The sequence below is a fragment of the Maylandia zebra genome, linkage group LG12 (genome assembly GCF_041146795.1).
Source record: "Maylandia zebra isolate NMK-2024a linkage group LG12, Mzebra_GT3a, whole genome shotgun sequence".
In the NCBI taxonomy this organism is placed as follows: Eukaryota; Metazoa; Chordata; class Actinopteri; order Cichliformes; family Cichlidae; genus Maylandia; species Maylandia zebra.
The window spans coordinates 32,562,631-32,579,640 of record NC_135178.1 but is presented as its reverse complement, the minus strand read 5'-3'; the positions used below and the strand labels follow the sequence as shown (position 1 = coordinate 32,579,640).

The following is a 17,010-nucleotide window of genomic DNA, read 5'->3' as shown; positions in this document are numbered from 1 at the left end:
TATGAATGACACTGACTAAGAGGAGGTGTGAACATGTTTGTGTGTTGTAGTGGGAGGAAGTGCTGGGCAGAAATATCTGTTCTGTTTTTATTTGTTTTGCTTTTTTATTCTTTTTTTTGACACCCCTAAATTGTTTGTAAAAAATAAAACAAAAACAAACAAATGAAAAAAACACAAATTAAAAATAGCCATCCACTATCACTCGACCCCCACCTTCTCTCCCACCTCCCACCAATCCCACTCTGACCCGTTGGTTATTCATTGTGCATTTATGTAATTATTCAATGTCCCAACCTCCACCAAATTGCACCTACATTAGATTACAGAGGTTCATCTCACTTGCAAAGGACAGACTCAGCAATGATAATCACCTAAATGATCTCCATAGAAGTGTGAAACCATTATATCATTCACTGATCATATTTTTAAAAGGAAGTCTGACCTTTCACATATTTTTTTTTTTTCTTCTGGAAGGATTTTTCTTTCTTTTAGTAAATAACAAGGTCCAATTTGCTTTGCTATGCCCTGATAGAAGAAACTCTTAAGTATGTTTGTTTTTCCTCCACAGAGGTTAATGTGTGTAGCTCATTCTTAAAAAAAAAAAAAAAAAAGCACAAAAGCAAAGGATACAGATTAAATAACTAAAATCTCTCAATTATCAATGCTTAGTGGGATTTTTGTTATATGACCTGATTTAATTAAAGTTCTCATTAACTTGGTGCAAGGCCAAATGCATTTCAAACAGTATTTATTGAAATGAGAAGGATTAGGAGTATTTATAAAAATCGATTATATGGACCTTCTCAGAGACTGTAGTAGAGCGTATTGAGTGCTGGGACCAGAATGGGTTGAACAACCTACAGGCGCCCTCTAGTGATTGCCAGAGTTGTTGTGCTCATTGAAATAAAATTTTAGACATGTTTAAATGACTTCCAAATATTTACGAACAACTTAAAAGATCTGTAAATGGTGCCAATGTTTAAGATAATGCAAAAGAAAGTAGTTAATATATAAAATTTTCATCTTCATTCCGGTTCAGCTTATTTTATTTCCCTTTTAAATGTTTACTGCCAATATTGTAAGTAGTCTGAGGCAATACTTTCTGAATTTCTATTGAAAAACTGGGAAGAAAACATCCATAATGTTCAGTTTAAATTAAACTGTATGACATGAAGACAGCAATTGAAATGCAAATAAAAAAGATAACCCTAATAGAAAGATTAGCTTTAGTTTCTAAACCAAGTATTTTCCTCCTTGTATTGTAATAAAGTCTGACTAAAACCTTGAACGAAGTAACTGACTGTCTGTCTTTTTCTCTTCAGCATGATTTTGTACGTCGGGAACGCTCGCCACGCATTCTCATTGACCTCATCCAGAGGACCAAGGATGCAGTGCGTGAGCTCGACAATCTGCAGTACCGCAAGATGAAAAAGATCCTATACCAGGAGAAACACAACGGGCCCTTGGGAGAGAGCCAGGAGGAGGAGGAGGTGGGAGGAAGAAAAAAAAAAAAAGGGAGAAGGGAGGTTAATGGGGAAACAGTTTATGCATCAAACTTAAATATTAAACAGACAAATTAATGTTAAAAGAAAAAACTCTGCAGAGTGCATGATCACAGGGAGTGGCACCAGAAACAGTTCTTCAATTCTTAACAATAGTTAATATGAAGATGAAAAATTGCATATATGTAGCCACAGTCTTTAAGTAGCAGAGTTGCACTAAAATGAGGTTTGGATTCAGTTAATCTGCAGAGTATTTTCGCAAAGTAATTGAAATAATTATTATATTTAAAATTTCCATCACCACTACATAAAATAAGTGCTTGTACTTGACACCAATGACAGAGTTTAAGCTCATTATTTCACACAGTTCTCTATCTGTAGGCCAACAGATGATTTCAGACAAAAGGTTGAGGGACAGCATAGTTTATCTGCATCCTCAGGATGACACTTAAGTCTCAGAGATGGTGACTCCACACTAGTCAGTACTGCTTCAGCACTTTGAAATCACAACAAATGGGAGTCTTTCTCATGCAGTCTTGGTAGCCTGAGATGAAATGTCCTTTAGCTGACCTGGCCTGAAGTAAAGTGAACAGTTATGGACAGCTCGTAGCGACAGTAATGTCATCCTACACCATGTGACACAATTCACAGCAGCCACCAGACCTTGGTGCAACAAGACACTGCTGAAAGCCTTACCCTGAAAAACCTGCTGTACCAATCCTTGTTTTATGTGGAAAGACTGAGTAAATATCCTGTCCTGTTGCCTTAGACCTAAGTGAATTGGCTTTTGCTTCTAAAAGCTACACAGTTTCATCCCGTATCTGTCTTGTACACCTTCAAGTTGACTTGTAATCTGAAGACCTCTGTCTGACCACTGCCCATTAACATAAGCTCAGATGCTACTGAATGACTCAGACACACACATCTTAACAATTAGAGGTTAATAGGCAATTTAGCATGACTTTGACTCTAATGCAATCTATAGGGCATCAGTGATCCCCCCCCCGCCGTTTGTATTGAGGCAACTCCATTTAATGGTACAGTTTGAAGAAAGCCTGGGTATAATTGGGCGAAGGTCACGGGTGACTTTTGTATATTTCAGTAGCATGTTCCTTGAGTGTTTGTGTACATTTGTGTTTCTGAACACGTGTATATGTTGTGCGCACTTGCAGGACAGCGAGGCAGCCAGCTGTAAGATGAACAGCCTGGGCAGCAACCACTCTATTCCCAGCACCTCGGTTAGCACGGGTAGCCAGAGCAGTAGCGTGAACAGCATGCAGGAGGTGTTGGATGACAGCTGCTCTGATATGACCATGATGCATCCCCAAGACTACAGCAGCACCCTGGACTCTTCCCCACACACCAAGAAGGTAAAAATTAAGGGTGAAGACGGGATGGTGATTAAGGCTGAAAGTTTGAAACCACTATTGGGAGTTCTTATTGTTCCCAAAGCCTTTTAACTGAGCATCAGCCATCATACTCAAACAGTGTTAATCTCATTTTTTTTTTAAACTAAATACAATTTAAAATATTAATTAATTAAAAAATATATAAAACTGGAGACAGTTTTGTGACAGCCGGAGACTATGAAATAATTAAAGAATAATTTCAACAACTACTAGCAACAACCGTCCAAACAACCACTGAAATACTGAGTTCATCTAAGATCAGCTACTGCAGTGACAACCAGAGGGTGTGAAGGATACTCGATTCATATATAACCAAGTGGGAAATATGTAGGTGGCACGGTGGTTAGCACTGTTGCCGCACAGCAAGAAGGTCCTGAGTTCAATTCCACCATCAGGCCGGGATCTTTCTGTGTGGAGTTTGCATGTTCTCCCCGTGTTTTGCGTAGGTTCTCTCCGGGTACTCCGGCTTCCTCCCACCATCCAAAGACATGCAGCTTGTGGGGATAGGTTAATTGGATAATCCAAATTGCCACTAGGTGTGAATGTGCGAGTGAATGTGAGTGTGAATGGTTGTCTGTCCTTGTGTGTTAGCCCTGCGACAGACTGGCGACCTGTCCAGGGTGTACCCTGCCTCTCGCCCTATGACAGCTGGGATAGGCTCCAGCGCCCCCCGCGACCCTGAAAAGGATAAGCGGAAGCGGATGGATGGATGGATGGAAATATGTAGTGCAAGTTTGTGCCGTGTACAAACAGACCCTGAAATGTGCCATACAACCAGTTGTCGACTACAAAGTGTTCATCACTTTAAATCTAGATGGAGAGTGTTACAACTTGACAGCCATCTTGGAATTGATTAGGGGTTATCTTGAGGCCCCTATTTAAATGAATGGAAAGAGAGCCATGGCTTTCATTTCAGTGGTCACTGAGACATAAAAAAGAAAATCTATAGCATCACCATCAATTTAATTAAAAAAAAAAAAAAAGTTAAAACTTTTGGAAACTTGCCATCATTTTAGCTTATTTTAGCTAAAGTTTTCTTTAATCTACAAGTTACTTCAGCTGTGTATGCACATATGTCACAACATTACAGCTCCATTAATTGCTCAATCCAGAGTGCTGACATAAACATCATCCTAGTGCACTCTTCCAATGGGAGGAACAAACAAATATGAACTCAGCAAGCCAAGTTTATAAATTACACATAGCCACACCTTTGCTTTGGGTATTGATTAGAGAGCTATTCCTGCCACCACACCGCTTTAACTTGATGAGTATGTTTTTTATTTCATGGATTTTGGGGGCAAGGGTAACAAAACTGCAACATTTAGTTTTAGAGACATGTCTCTTCCTTCTACAATATCTCTTGCGTAAGTCATTGATACCTGTACAGTACTTCAGAGTTATCGTTTTACTGCTACAAAATAAAGAAGATTATAAAGTCTGAGAAATCCAAGTCACAACAAAGGTCAAATCAGATTTGTAGTCTGTTTTCTGAGATGCCCCACTGAAAGAGAGACAAAAAAGTCAAGCCAAGTGGAATTAAGCACAAGGACAACTTTGTACCTAACATTTTTCCTGTCTTTTGAAATGGTATTAGTAAACAGTCTTAAACACTTTTCCCAGAGTTCAGTGCATGGAAGAAGAAACAAAGACTGTTACTGGTTGACTCACTTCTTTTCTGGGTTGATAACTGTCTCACTTAACAAATGAAAAGGAAACATGGCTCTGTGCAAACATCCTTTGGTGTCTCGCACCGTTCAAGAGTATGCATAAACCCCTCCCCCCAAAACCATGGAAACCATTGACAGTCCTCACTGTTTGCAGATTGCTTCAAGTTCATCACTGACACCGTTCACACTTTGAGAACAAAGGCCGTGTATACATGTGAACTAGCAGCAGAGCAAATTCCCCTTGCACATGTGGCATCCTGTGTGTACACACACACACACACACACACACACACACAGGTCAATACTGTGCTTTACATTCGCATTGGAAATCAACTCTGTGAAGAGAGGGCTGTCACTTCTGTCATTCTCTTTCTTCATTTGCTCTTTGTATTTTGACAGAGCTTGAATAAGGTTGTCACTTTATGAACAGACAACCAGTGTGCTGTTTCAAGTTCAGGGGCTGTGATGAGAACAATTAAAAATGACACGCATTGTTTTCTGATGGCGGTGAATTTCCCTCCACGCATAAAAGCACTCGTTGGTCCCTGGGCCTCCCTGCATGTTTGTCAGTCAGATTTTATTGGGGGTGCTGGGTGTTGATGTTTCATCATGACATGCAAGCTTACAGTTGACACAGTTTTATCAAATGATGAAGAATCTTTGTGAAGTGTAGAAGTTGTATGGGTTAAATCAGTGGGGAGTATTTCTTTTGTAAGTCACAGAATTATGGTGACGAATTTCAATACTGGCACAGTTTTAATAAGTTAAAAAAAAAAAAGTTGAGTGCCCTGCAGTGCAACATAGTTTACACTATCATTTTTTTTTTAACTTTGATCACTTAGTTGTTATTTATTCTGTTTTCTTTTAGTATTTACCAGTCCTAAATTTCTCTCCTTTGTTTTCAAACAGGACCATCAATACAACTGGGACGACGGGATCCACAGGGACCATCGGCCAGAGCCGACGCCAGCTTCCTTTGATAAGAGCAGCCAGGCTCAAAACTACAAAAACCAGGGCCGCTTTGCCACCATTAAGTCTGCCTCACTGGTAAGAACCTAAAACTTTCTTCTTTCTATTGGTGTTTTCTTTTCAAGGTCCTAAAGCATGTTTTCTGCATGCTGTAAATGTTTCAGTGTCATTAATTTGTTCTACTTATTTGACTTAAAAGTTGCGCTGTTTGGAAGGCCAAACAAATTTTTAAAAAATTACTTCTTGAAGAAGCTCAAATCTCTGTTTCATGTTCACACCACAGCTCTATGAGGGCATTAAAGGGCATTTTTTTGTTTGTCTTTGTTAAAAAGCTTACTGTGAATGTGGTGCGTGAATGACCCCAGTCTCAGTGGGTAATGTTATTGTATGTCTCCATGTTTAGATGTTTTTGAAATATTTATTTCCCATCATTTGGTCTTCACTTTGTTTGGATCGTTGTCTACTATATTATTTCTCTGCTGTTTTTTCCATTCATTCACCCCACTCCTTTTGTTTTCTCCTCTTGTACTACGCCTCGCATTACCACTCCCATCCTCCCACCCTCTCCTTTATTTCTTCCTGGCCTCCATTTGATAATACATCATTCTCAGATCTGACTCAATATTCTGAGTTGAAGGGGGTGGAATACTCTCTCTCTCCCTCTCTCTCTCTTTTTCTCTCTCTTGCGCTTTCTTTCTTTCTATGACTCTCTTTCTCTCTCCCTCCCTGTCTGTTGTCATGGAAACCGGCTCTAGTAACTAGAAAGTAGTTGTGGTGGTTTGTGTGTGTGTGTGTGTGTGTGTGTGTGTGTGTGTGTGTGTGTGTGTGTGTGTGTGTTTACCCAACCATGACCCACTGGTTTTAATTGTGAGTTCCCCTCTGCTGCCAGGTCTTAAACCAGAAATCTTGTCACATACAAGAGAATGTAAGCAAAGAAGTGTGTGTGTGTTTGTGTTTGTGTGCACAAGAAACTGTGTGTCCTCATATTGTCCTTGAAGAGAGCACGAACCAGTGACCGACCGATGCTGTGTGTGTTTTCTGTTGACCGCAACCGTAGTTCCCCGGCACTGAAGGTTACATGATTTTGTTTTTGATTTTTTTTTTTCTATGTCATATGTTTATGGGCTCTGTTGATTTGCAGATGATTAACAGATGATAATGATACATGGTATATGTAAGACTGCAGTTGGGAACTGTAGTTTGAAAACCCTCACGCATAACTGTGAACTGATGTAGTCTTCTGACTGCTGCTGACCATGGATCGCAGTATGTGGGTGACGTTTCAGCCTAGGAAAAATGCATCATCAACTGTTTAGGTCTGCTGTTTTTACCTTTTTAAAACCAAAGAGTTGCTTGGGAAGAGTTATTGTCACTTTCACAGCATTGGAAAGTAGTTTCTTGCAAAACCATAGGTCAATCTATTCTTGTTGAGGTTTTTTGTTTTGTTTTTTTAGTACACACATTATGCAGAAAATTAGGAGCAAGTAATATTTTGATTTGTAACTAATGTGATTTCTGAATTTAGGAAACCCCTACAGTACTGCATTAGAAGGAAATATAACAATGTGATTTACAAACTGATCATGCCTTGCTTAATATCATTTAATCACATATAATTTAAAAAAATAAATAAATAAAAAACACTTTTTAAAGTCCTCCCTTTATGGCACTTAGGGAAAGAAGTTGATGTATACATAAACAACCTCACATGTTCTCCCACTGACATGAAAGATTACAGTGGCAATAAGCCTGCTGTTTTTTTACCTCCTCACAAGATGATGAGATGCCTTTTTCATCAGAAAACAGGGATTGTGGAGTTTATAGATATTTGTTCTTAGCCACAAAAGATGGAAAATTGTATCCTGGATCATTTTCTCACTTAAATTTACCATAAAACGGAAAAAAAGTATTCCTTCCTCACCTTAACTCTTTGTTAATTGTTTTTCTACCATTTATCCTTTAAAGAAACACTTCTAATCATACTTGAAAATACTTTTGATCTAATGCATATTGCGGTGGATTAAACTTGTAGATAATGGCAGCTGAGATTACACATTGTTTAACTGAAAAAAAGGCAGCCTCTCTGTAGTGTAACAGTGCCGGTCCTGCCCACCGGCACTGGAAGAGATTACATCATCTTTTTCTTCCAAGCACAGACATCCTCATATTGGCCTCGACTCACTGAGACTGGAAGCAGGTAGACAAAGAGGGAGAGGTAGGACAGTATGGGGGGGTCCAGATGGCAAGGGGTAATTGATAGCCAGATAGGAAGATGGAGAGCAACACAAGCGAGAAAACATAAACAATTAAGAATGGTTTAAATAGGGGGGAATTATTAGCTAAAATCAAAATAATTAGAAACTATTATTTTATAAAGAAAAGTCATGGTGATTTGAGGGAAAAGGCAAGAGATTAAAGATTTAGTGAACTGAAAGAGAAAGTAAAGGCATCATAGAGGACACTGGCAGATATTGGGGAGATAAGAAGGGCAGAGAAAAGGATAGGAAAACAAAGGTGAGACTTAAGAGCAGTGCTGATTGAAATCTTAACTGACAAAAAAACCCAAAGAACATCACATTTACTGGTGAAATGAAGTGTGGAGTTTGAATAAATGTAGCAGTGGGGAAACAAGAGAAGAAAGGGGTAAAACCAAAGACATGAGAGGTATTGTGGAAAAGGCATGAAAAGAAGGTGAAGGAGAGCAGGATGTAAAATTATCCAGGGATGCGTGGAAAAGGAAAAATGATGAGGGGACAGGAAAACTGGAAAGACATGGATGCAAAGTGAGAAGGTGAACGAATGTGAGACAGTGAGTGAGAGCGAGGGCAGGGGTTATTATAGGTTAGATGAAGCCACTGACTGACGTGTAAGCTGGTGTGAGAGACAACATTGTTGTAAAATATTTCACTTCATCTATTCTTTAGCTGCTGGTTGCAGTTTGTAACCTGACAGCATAAACGCTGATGGGAAATTAAAGTGTAGTGTAAGGCATATCAAAATGTGCTCCTCCCCCATCAGTTTTCTTGCAACTTGCAGAATTAAGGTTGTACTTGTTAACTTTCATGTTATGCAGTTATATATATTAAGATGTTTGTTCTTTACAGGTCAGTGTCAGAATTGAATAAGCTAGATGGACATCTTTTGCATTTGAGTCCTATTTTTTGTGATCAGACTTGAGAAGGGAGATCTCCTCACATTTGGCAGGAAAAAGGCATGCTATACAAAGGTCTGAGGCCTTTTGCTTCCTCCTGTAAACCAGATGTCTTTGCTACATGCTACTATACATCTGCAGTAACATTCAAACTACAACCATGCTTTTTCTATGTGGTACCTACCAGGGTTGAAATGTGTTTTCCTTAATGTAATAAGGAAGCGATAAAGAAGAATCATGGAGGTTTGACAAGGGGATAGTCTTCTTCTGTTGCCTACCAGGAGCATTAATATTTACTTGGATTTCGGCGTTTTGAGGCTCTTGATATCGATGCAGGTCTGGCTCTTGCCCTCGATGTTGTGTTATCATAAAGTCACAATTGTGATATTGCATATTCACTGACGCTAAATGCCTTGCAAACACAGAGATCAAACTAAGTGGACTGTTGTAGTTATAATTTATTGCAAACAAAAATGCATCAGTCACCACCAGCAATAATTCTATTTAAGTAGGCTTGCACGTTCACACAAGTTAAACTCTGTGAAGACGGATCATCTTGAACTGCAAAATAAGCAAAAATTAAAGTTTGGGCGCTTAATTCTCACTCACTCTAACATTCACCTTTAGCCTGCATGCCTTCCCTCCCTCCTCTCCCTGAATATGATCTCCTTTCCAGTCCCAAAGCCTTGAGTGAAAGAAGCCGTCACATGACTTGACTTGGCCCTTTGTGGCTGTATGCATGGTGGCAGCGAAGCAAGTGACTAGGATTGGGAGGTTCTATTACAGTAGAGGTATTGATTCAGAGCAGATTAAGGAGAAGGGGAGCTCAGCCTCCACATATTTCCACCCCATTTCCCCCCACCCTGTTTTTTTTTTTTTTTTTTTTTTTTTTTTTTTTCTTTCTCCATGTAGATGCTCTTATTTTACTGCTGATTATTTCTATTTTTCCTGTTTAACTCTCTCCCAGCGACTCTCCATCTGCTGTTTCTCCTTTGCAATCACCCTCCCTCCCCTCATCTCTCGGCCTGCTCCTCTCTAACACCCCCCTCCAACTTCTCTCAGTCTTTCTCAATGAGGTATTCATGTGACCCACCTGCTGTCCGCCGCTTAGCGTTAGCCTGACTAAAGAGCCGCTCTGTGCTCTTGTTGGCCCGTGGTGTCCAACTGCCTCATTCACAGTTCACACGTCTGCCTTGGCCGCTGCGTGCCCAGGGCGCGAACCAAGGAGAGGGAGGGGGCTCAACGTCCAGTAAAGTGTGTCGGGGGGGGGTCTCAGGGTGGCATCGGAGCTCAGGCAGGGTTCTGTCGGGCATAGGATGCTGCACAAGGTTCCTGGATGCTGGTGCACTTGGCTAAAGTTGCCATCATGTTTGGCCTGAGGAGTTCAGGTGGAAGTTATGAGAAGATGCGGAGCGAGTACTACCTAGATGTGGAGAACCCTTTTTGTCCTCAGGTTGGTGGGTCAGGTCAAGGTTTGGGTTAAAAGCAAGAATAAGTGAAAGTGTTAAGAAATACCAGTAAGGTCATTGCCTCAGGTTAAATTTAGTCATACAGTAGATGTTTATTGTCTTTACAGCATTTTTGTTTTCTTTCCCACGCTCTGACTTGAATACATTTGAGGAACTTTGAAGTCGGCTATTCTGTGCAGTGTCTGCGAATCTGAGATTGTCAGATGAAAGAGCTTTTGTTCAGCTGAAGTGGTGGATTTCAAATTATTTGCTTCTTGATGTCATTATTTTCATATCACATGTTGAACATTCTTTCTTGTACATGTAAAACTAGCAAGTAATGTAGTCTGATTACAACAGGTGAACGGTTTTGTTTTGTAACGTTTTTGTTTGAGGTTCTTCTCGTAAATGAACCGAGATACTTTGATCATATCGAATTAATCAGTTAGGCATTACTGTTTGGGGTTTTTCTTTTTGTTTTTTTTGTTTTTTTGTGAAGTAATTTGATTTGCATCTTCTAACTTTTCTCTCACCACAGGTGACCAAACAGATTCATGAGCATGAGCAGGAAAGTGAGCTGCGAGAACAGATGTCCGGCTACAAGCGCATGCGGCGGCAGCACCAGAAGCAGCTGATCGCCCTGGAGAACAAGCTAAAGGCCGAGATGGACGAGCATCGGCTCAAGCTGCAGAAAGAGGTGGAGACGCAGGCCAACAACGCCTACATTGAACTGGAGAAGCTGGCAAAACGGCATGCTGTGCATTCTGAGAAAGAGGTGGGACTTTTGATGGGGTTACAGGACATTATGAATAAGTGCAGTAACTGTTAGGTTATTTCACAAATGATCGCACTGACTTACATGTACAATGCAACAGTTGGCTGGTGGACCTGGTCAGCTTTGAAAAAATGGGAATAATATTGAAGCTGTGACATTTCTAATGCTGCTGAAGAAAAACACGTCAAAAAGTTCTATTCTTTTCTAAAGTGTTGCTATTTTAAAGCCGTTCAGTGTTGCAATGAGTAATGAGGACGTTTTTGTTAGAACTTAACCCACTGCTGCCACCCAATGATACATGTGATGAAACACAGGGGCAGAACTGGGTCACAGAGTGTCACGCTCTGAAAAACACATTGTATATCTTTGTGATTAGCACCCAGCGTGCGTGCTGCAACAGTCAAGGAGATAGTTTATCTGTTTATGTAGACGAGTCTGTACATCTAAACGGTGTCATGAATAGGTGACATGTGGCTGTCACAAACCAACATGTTACTAGATATTTACATAGAATTCTATAACTATAACTGCAATGTCTCTTTTCTTTAAAAAAAAAAAAAAGGTTGTTTCATCATCTAGAAGAACAAATGTTATGGCAATTTTATCTGAATTCTAACATCTGATTTAGAATTGAAGTGCAGACTAGAATTTTTAACTGGTCATATTATAATTAAGCAGGACATTGTTTGTGTTAGAATTTTAATCAACCAACTTATTGTCTTCAAATATACTTTTGTTAATATATGTTAATATACTTTAATGTTCTTATATAGGTTTGTGCATGAATGTATTTGTCCACAGTTTGGTGGCGTGTTGTCTGTTGCTGGTCAGGGGCATCTAACCATGCTCTTGTCCTTGTCTATTCTGCCCAGATGAAGACGGCGCTAGCAGACGAGAAGAAGTTCCAGCAGCAGATCGTGGCCCAGCAGAAGAAGGAGCTAACCACGTTTCTGGATAATCAGAAAAAGCAGTACAAACTCTGCAAGGAGAAGATTAAGGAGGTATGCTGGGCTCGTTGGTTTCCTCTTTTCTTCTCAGGCGCGCTCCTTCGCACGCCTTCTCATGGGTGACACGTGACCTTCTGCGCTCTGTGCTGAAGAATCAGGCTCCCACACACAAACATACACTTCCACTTCAGCATGGTCTTTTGGAAGTTGTGTTGAGTCACTCAGCCTACCAACTGTGTACCTACACATGTATGTACACACAAACAAGAAAAGTCAGAAATCCATACGCTCACCGGAGCACTTGTGAACCACCACAACCTTGTAAAAGAATCCAGAGAATACTCTTGTGGGCTGGCAGTGTGATACACTGTGTTTTCAGTTACATGATAAGTGACCAAAATTAGGTCAGCACAGTTAGGAGAAAGCATCGCTGGCAGAGAGAGATATTTCCCACCAACTGAGGGCTATAACGGAATTAGACACCACAGAGAGCAGGGATCAGGCTCATGTGTTAAGTGCATTAGCGCGAGTTGTAGATTGCGCATGAAAGAGAAAGAAAATTCCTTTATTTAGAAGAAAAAGATTTTCTTTTTCTTCCTTTGGCTTTAAAAGTAAACTGTTGTTCAAAATAAAAGGTCACCTTGAGTTGACCAAATGGTCTTACTAAAAATATTTGATGAAGTTGATTTGAATAGAGGTTCTATTTTATTCCCCAGCAAAAAATGGCTTACAAATAGCTTGTTTAGGCAACATTTGTTTTTCACATATCCATTAACATCCCAAACTACACAGTTCACCACTGACTGCTTACAATGAAGGCTTTACTAGTAATACTTTTATCTTCTGTCTTGTGTATGTTAACACAATCTCCTTTCTCTATTCCCCCTTCTACTTGGAATTTCCACCTCTCATCAGGAGATGAACGAGGACCACAGCACACCCAAGAAGGAGAAACAGGAGCGTCTGTCCAAGCACAAGGAGAACATGCAACATTCCCAGGCCGAGGAGGAGGCCCATCTGCTGTCCCAGCAGAGGGTCTTTTACGACAGGAACTGCCGCGCCTTCAAGCGCAAAGTCATGATCAAGAGGCACGATTTGGAACAGGAACAGATCAGAGAGGTGTGGAGGACATACAAGTTTCTAAAACTCGTGTGCAAGTTGTAAATCTATAAATGTTTTGCTTTTGGATAACTTTACTACTGTAAACTTCTGACTGAATTGATCAAACCATATATGCCCACATCGCGAGTTTGAATACTAAACCCTTGTTTAGTGTTTATGATCTTGGTGTACAAAAGTCCCACAAATGTTTTCACAGCAGACAGTAGTGTGTTATTTAGATCTGTCAGGTGTTTTATATTAACTGTAAGAAGGATTAATCCACAACAAAACAAGCCAACAATGCCATAATCTGAAAAGCTGTTGAGTGAGTTTAAGGAAATCCAAAAACTTTCTGTGGGAAAATGCTCCAAAATCAATGTGATTAAACTAGAAGCAAGAGGGGGGGAAAGTAAATATGTGATGTTTATTGATTTTTTTTCTTCCTTTTTCCTCTCAGCTGTTACTAGTTGCAATCAATGCTGTAAGCACAAAACAGTAAAATTGATTTCTGCAAGGGAATATGTTGATGTAAAATTGATGCTCATCAATAGTACTTGCTGAGATTCATCCTTTTATTCCCTTGCTGTAACCTCCATGTCTCCTTGTGGCCCGCCTAGGAGCTGAACAAGAAGAAGACCCAGAAAGAGATGGAGCATGCCATGCTGATCCGCCACGATGAGTCCACGCAGGAACTGGAGCAGAGGCAGCTGAAGACCCTGCAGAAGCTGCGTATGGACCTCATCCGCCTGCAGCACCAGACGGAGCTGGAGAACCAGATTGAGTACAACAACAGACGTGAGCGTGAACTTCATCGCAAGCATGTGTTGGAGCTCCGGCAGCAACCCAAGAATCTCAAAGTGAGTCAGCGCAGAGACCAGTCGATCTAATATCTTAAATTTTGTTTGATGGATTGATATATAAGTGCTTGAAATATTTCAAATCCCTTTTTCCCATCATCCTTAAAAGGAAAAAAATCCCTTGCCTTTGGGATCCACTTCTAAGATTGTGCAAGTGATGAGCAACATCTAGTTTTTGATAAAACTGTGATGCAATATGAATGTAACAAATTAATTAATTTCGGGGAAATGGTGTAAGAATATCCAAAATATGTCACCTATGAATTTCATTTTAATTTGCCTTTAAGGTATCAAAGCCTCGAACTGTGCCTTTTGATTGGGACATTAGACCTCTAACCTTTCAAAAATGTGCTCTATTTAACTCTTGATTTCATTCTCACTGTCACCGTTTTTCTGGCCCATCCTTCAGGTTTTGGAGCTGCAGATCAAGAAGCAGTTTCAGGACACATGTAAGGTGCAGACCAAACAGTACAAAGCCCTACGCCACCACCAGATGGAAGTTACGCCTAAGGCCGAGCACAAGACTGTTCTCAAGGCCCTGAAGGATGAGCAGACACGCAAGCTGGCCATTCTGGCTGAGCAGTATGAGCAGAGCATCAACGAAATGATGGCTTCACAGGCGGTGAGCAGAGAGACGTTCATTTCATATTTCATCATATTTGCTAAACAAGAATTTCTCTTTACTAAAGTGCAGGTGGTCACGTTAAATGAATGAAGTATATGAAGCCTTTCTTTCCACCTGTTGCTTATGTTCTTGTATTTTTCTCCTGTTTGTTCGTCTTGTGTTTTGTCTTTCTCCGTCGTATCACACCCTTTTTTTTTTTTTTTTTACTCCTTTACTATCTCCCTTCATGTCTTACTCCAACCTTCCCTCCTCCCGCCCCTTTCCACTGGTTTTCCTTGCCCTGTCTGTCCCCATTGCCCTTCTACTATCTTCCATCCCTCCGTCACCACCTCCCCGCCTTATTTCATCTCTGTGTCTTCTTTCCCCGCTCTCTCTCTACTCTCTCCTTGTGTGTTCCTTGTCCGTGTAACCCCCGCCCCCAACTTCTCTCTCTCTGTGTCTTTGTACCTCTCTCTCCCGTGTTGCCGCCCATGGTCGGCTGTGTCAGCTGCGTCTGGATGAGGCCCAGGAAGCGGAGTGCCAGGCCCTGAGGCAGCAGCTGCAGCAGGAGATGGAGCTGCTCAATGCCTACCAGAGCAAGATCAAGATGCAGACCGAGGCGCAGCATGAGCGTGAGCAGCAGAAGCTGGAGCAGAAGGTGTCGCTGCGCCGAGCACACCTGGAACAAAAGGTGTTGTGAAATAAACACTTTATTTTAAATGAGAGCTATACATTTGGGGTTTTTCAAGCCTTCATAGAGCATGCTTTATAATCCTGTTCATTCATAATTGGTCAGTTTAGTAACCATAAATGAAACGCACAAGGAGAACATCTTTTGTACTGTCTTTAAAACAGAGAATGAATTCTTCAAACACTTCAAGACAAACTCTAATAAATAAAACACCATCACTGACATGGCAATAGGGATGTGCTATTTCCCCTCACATTTAGAACAAATTAGCTTTTGGCCTCAGTCTATTGATCAACTTAAAGTATCCCCACTGATTCAACAAATAGAGAATATTTGCATCAATTTAATTAAATCTGTGACTTTCATCATCAAAGAAAATACAATTTACCTAATGTGCTTTTTCAGTACAGAGCTGGAACATAAGCAAGACTAGAACAAACGAAAAGTTGTATTACTGACAGCCTGTAAGACAACAACTGCTCCAGTGCAACATAAGGCTTCAGAAAGAAAGAATTAAAAATACAGTTGGGTTAATGCAGAGTAAAAGTATGATGTTGCAAGTTAGTTGGAGCCCGCCATAGTTCAAATGTTTTGCACTGTATTAAGTGCCTTTTAAATTGGGGAAAAAAAAGTTTTTGCTCTTATTGCTATTTCTCCTGTAAAATCTTTTAAAGACCTAAATAGTGATGATTGTCCAGACATCATCTAACTTTTCCATAGACGTTATATAAAAGATTCCAGGTCTGAAAATTGAAGCCAGTGCAGAAGCGCTTTAATTCGTTATTCTTTCTCATTGCCAATAGGGGGCAACTACTCATACTGGCAAAAATAGTATCTCAATCAATAGTTTTAAATGTTCTTTAATAAAATATAAGGTTCTTTTTTCTAATTATGATCCAAGTTGGTATTAGCAGTTTTTCTAATGCATCACACCTAGTTTCAAACATGAGAAAGCAACAAAAAATCTCAGTTTCAGACTTCAAAGACCTGACTTTGCAAATCAAGAAACTCTGTGTCCATTTTTTATATACAGCCTAGTCTGATATGCAGCGTAGCATGCCGTCTTTTATTAGAAGGAACAAAACATGAAAAAATAAGATATAAAGCAAACAGAAGTCAGTTTCTTTGACTGATACTGCATTGCTTTTAAGTTTTGAATAAATTTTTTCTACATCCTTCTTTGACGTCACTCCTATTAATCCATGAAGGAAGCTTCGTCTAGAGGCGGTAATCTGCTGAAAAGCAACTAGTTCACCTGAAGCTTAAGCAAACAGATTGGGGTATTCATTTGCATCCACATCAGCAAGCAGCATGGGCATTAAAGGTGACCCCGACAGACATACACAAGTTCACACGGACACACAGATTTCCCTCACCATAGGTGGTGATGACAGTGGCATGGCTTCCTGCGGGGCGCGGACAACCATTTCTTTCCCACACACTCGTAATGATGGTGAAATCTCTAGACAACAGTATTGAGCCCTTATTACAGCATCATCCTCTATTTTTAACAGCTAACAGTTTATGTGGTGTAGCTTATTATTAAGCTTGTTCATGATAGGTTGCTGTATGCGTTCAGTCTAAAGTGCCTAAAACGTGTGCAACCTGCTCTCACCTGTGATATCAGCAGCTGTCATGGGGCTTTATCACCTTTGTTATAATTTTCCAAACATTTGATAGTTGTACCAGTCTTTGTCCCGTAATGTGATGCAAGACACTCCTGATAGACATCTGCTGTCTTTAACGTGAGCCTTTATACAACCTGTATGGTATAGCAATGACATGTAATAAGATGAGAGTATGCCTCCTTCAAAAGTGGCCTACGTCATCGATACAGTCTAGTAGACAGCACTCCGACAACAAAGAAAGGGACCTTCGAAATGCCG

At 40.3% G+C, this 17,010-nt stretch overlaps 1 protein-coding gene across 9 annotated transcripts in view; it reads left to right on the top strand.

Annotated features, from left to right (window-relative positions):
• Positions 1-17,010, top strand: part of taok3a (TAO kinase 3a) — a 62,820-nt gene that overhangs the window by 43,040 nt on the left and 2,770 nt on the right. For 8 of the 9 annotated variants that reach the window (XM_004566681.6, XM_004566682.6, XM_004566684.6 and 5 more), the window contains 9 exons: positions 1,323-1,490; positions 2,675-2,872; positions 5,491-5,628; positions 10,688-10,924; positions 11,797-11,925; positions 12,787-12,990; positions 13,590-13,829; positions 14,239-14,451; positions 14,942-15,124. In XM_004566681.6, the coding sequence (XP_004566738.3) occupies positions 1,323-1,490; positions 2,675-2,872; positions 5,491-5,628; positions 10,688-10,924; positions 11,797-11,925; positions 12,787-12,990; positions 13,590-13,829; positions 14,239-14,451; positions 14,942-15,124 (1,710 nt within the window). Of the gene's footprint in view, positions 1-1,322; positions 1,491-2,674; positions 2,873-5,490; positions 5,629-9,971; positions 10,155-10,687; positions 10,925-11,796; positions 11,926-12,786; positions 12,991-13,589; positions 13,830-14,238; positions 14,452-14,941; positions 15,125-17,010 lie in introns of those variants that run through there. The other variant, XM_076891125.1, reaches the window with a different exon arrangement.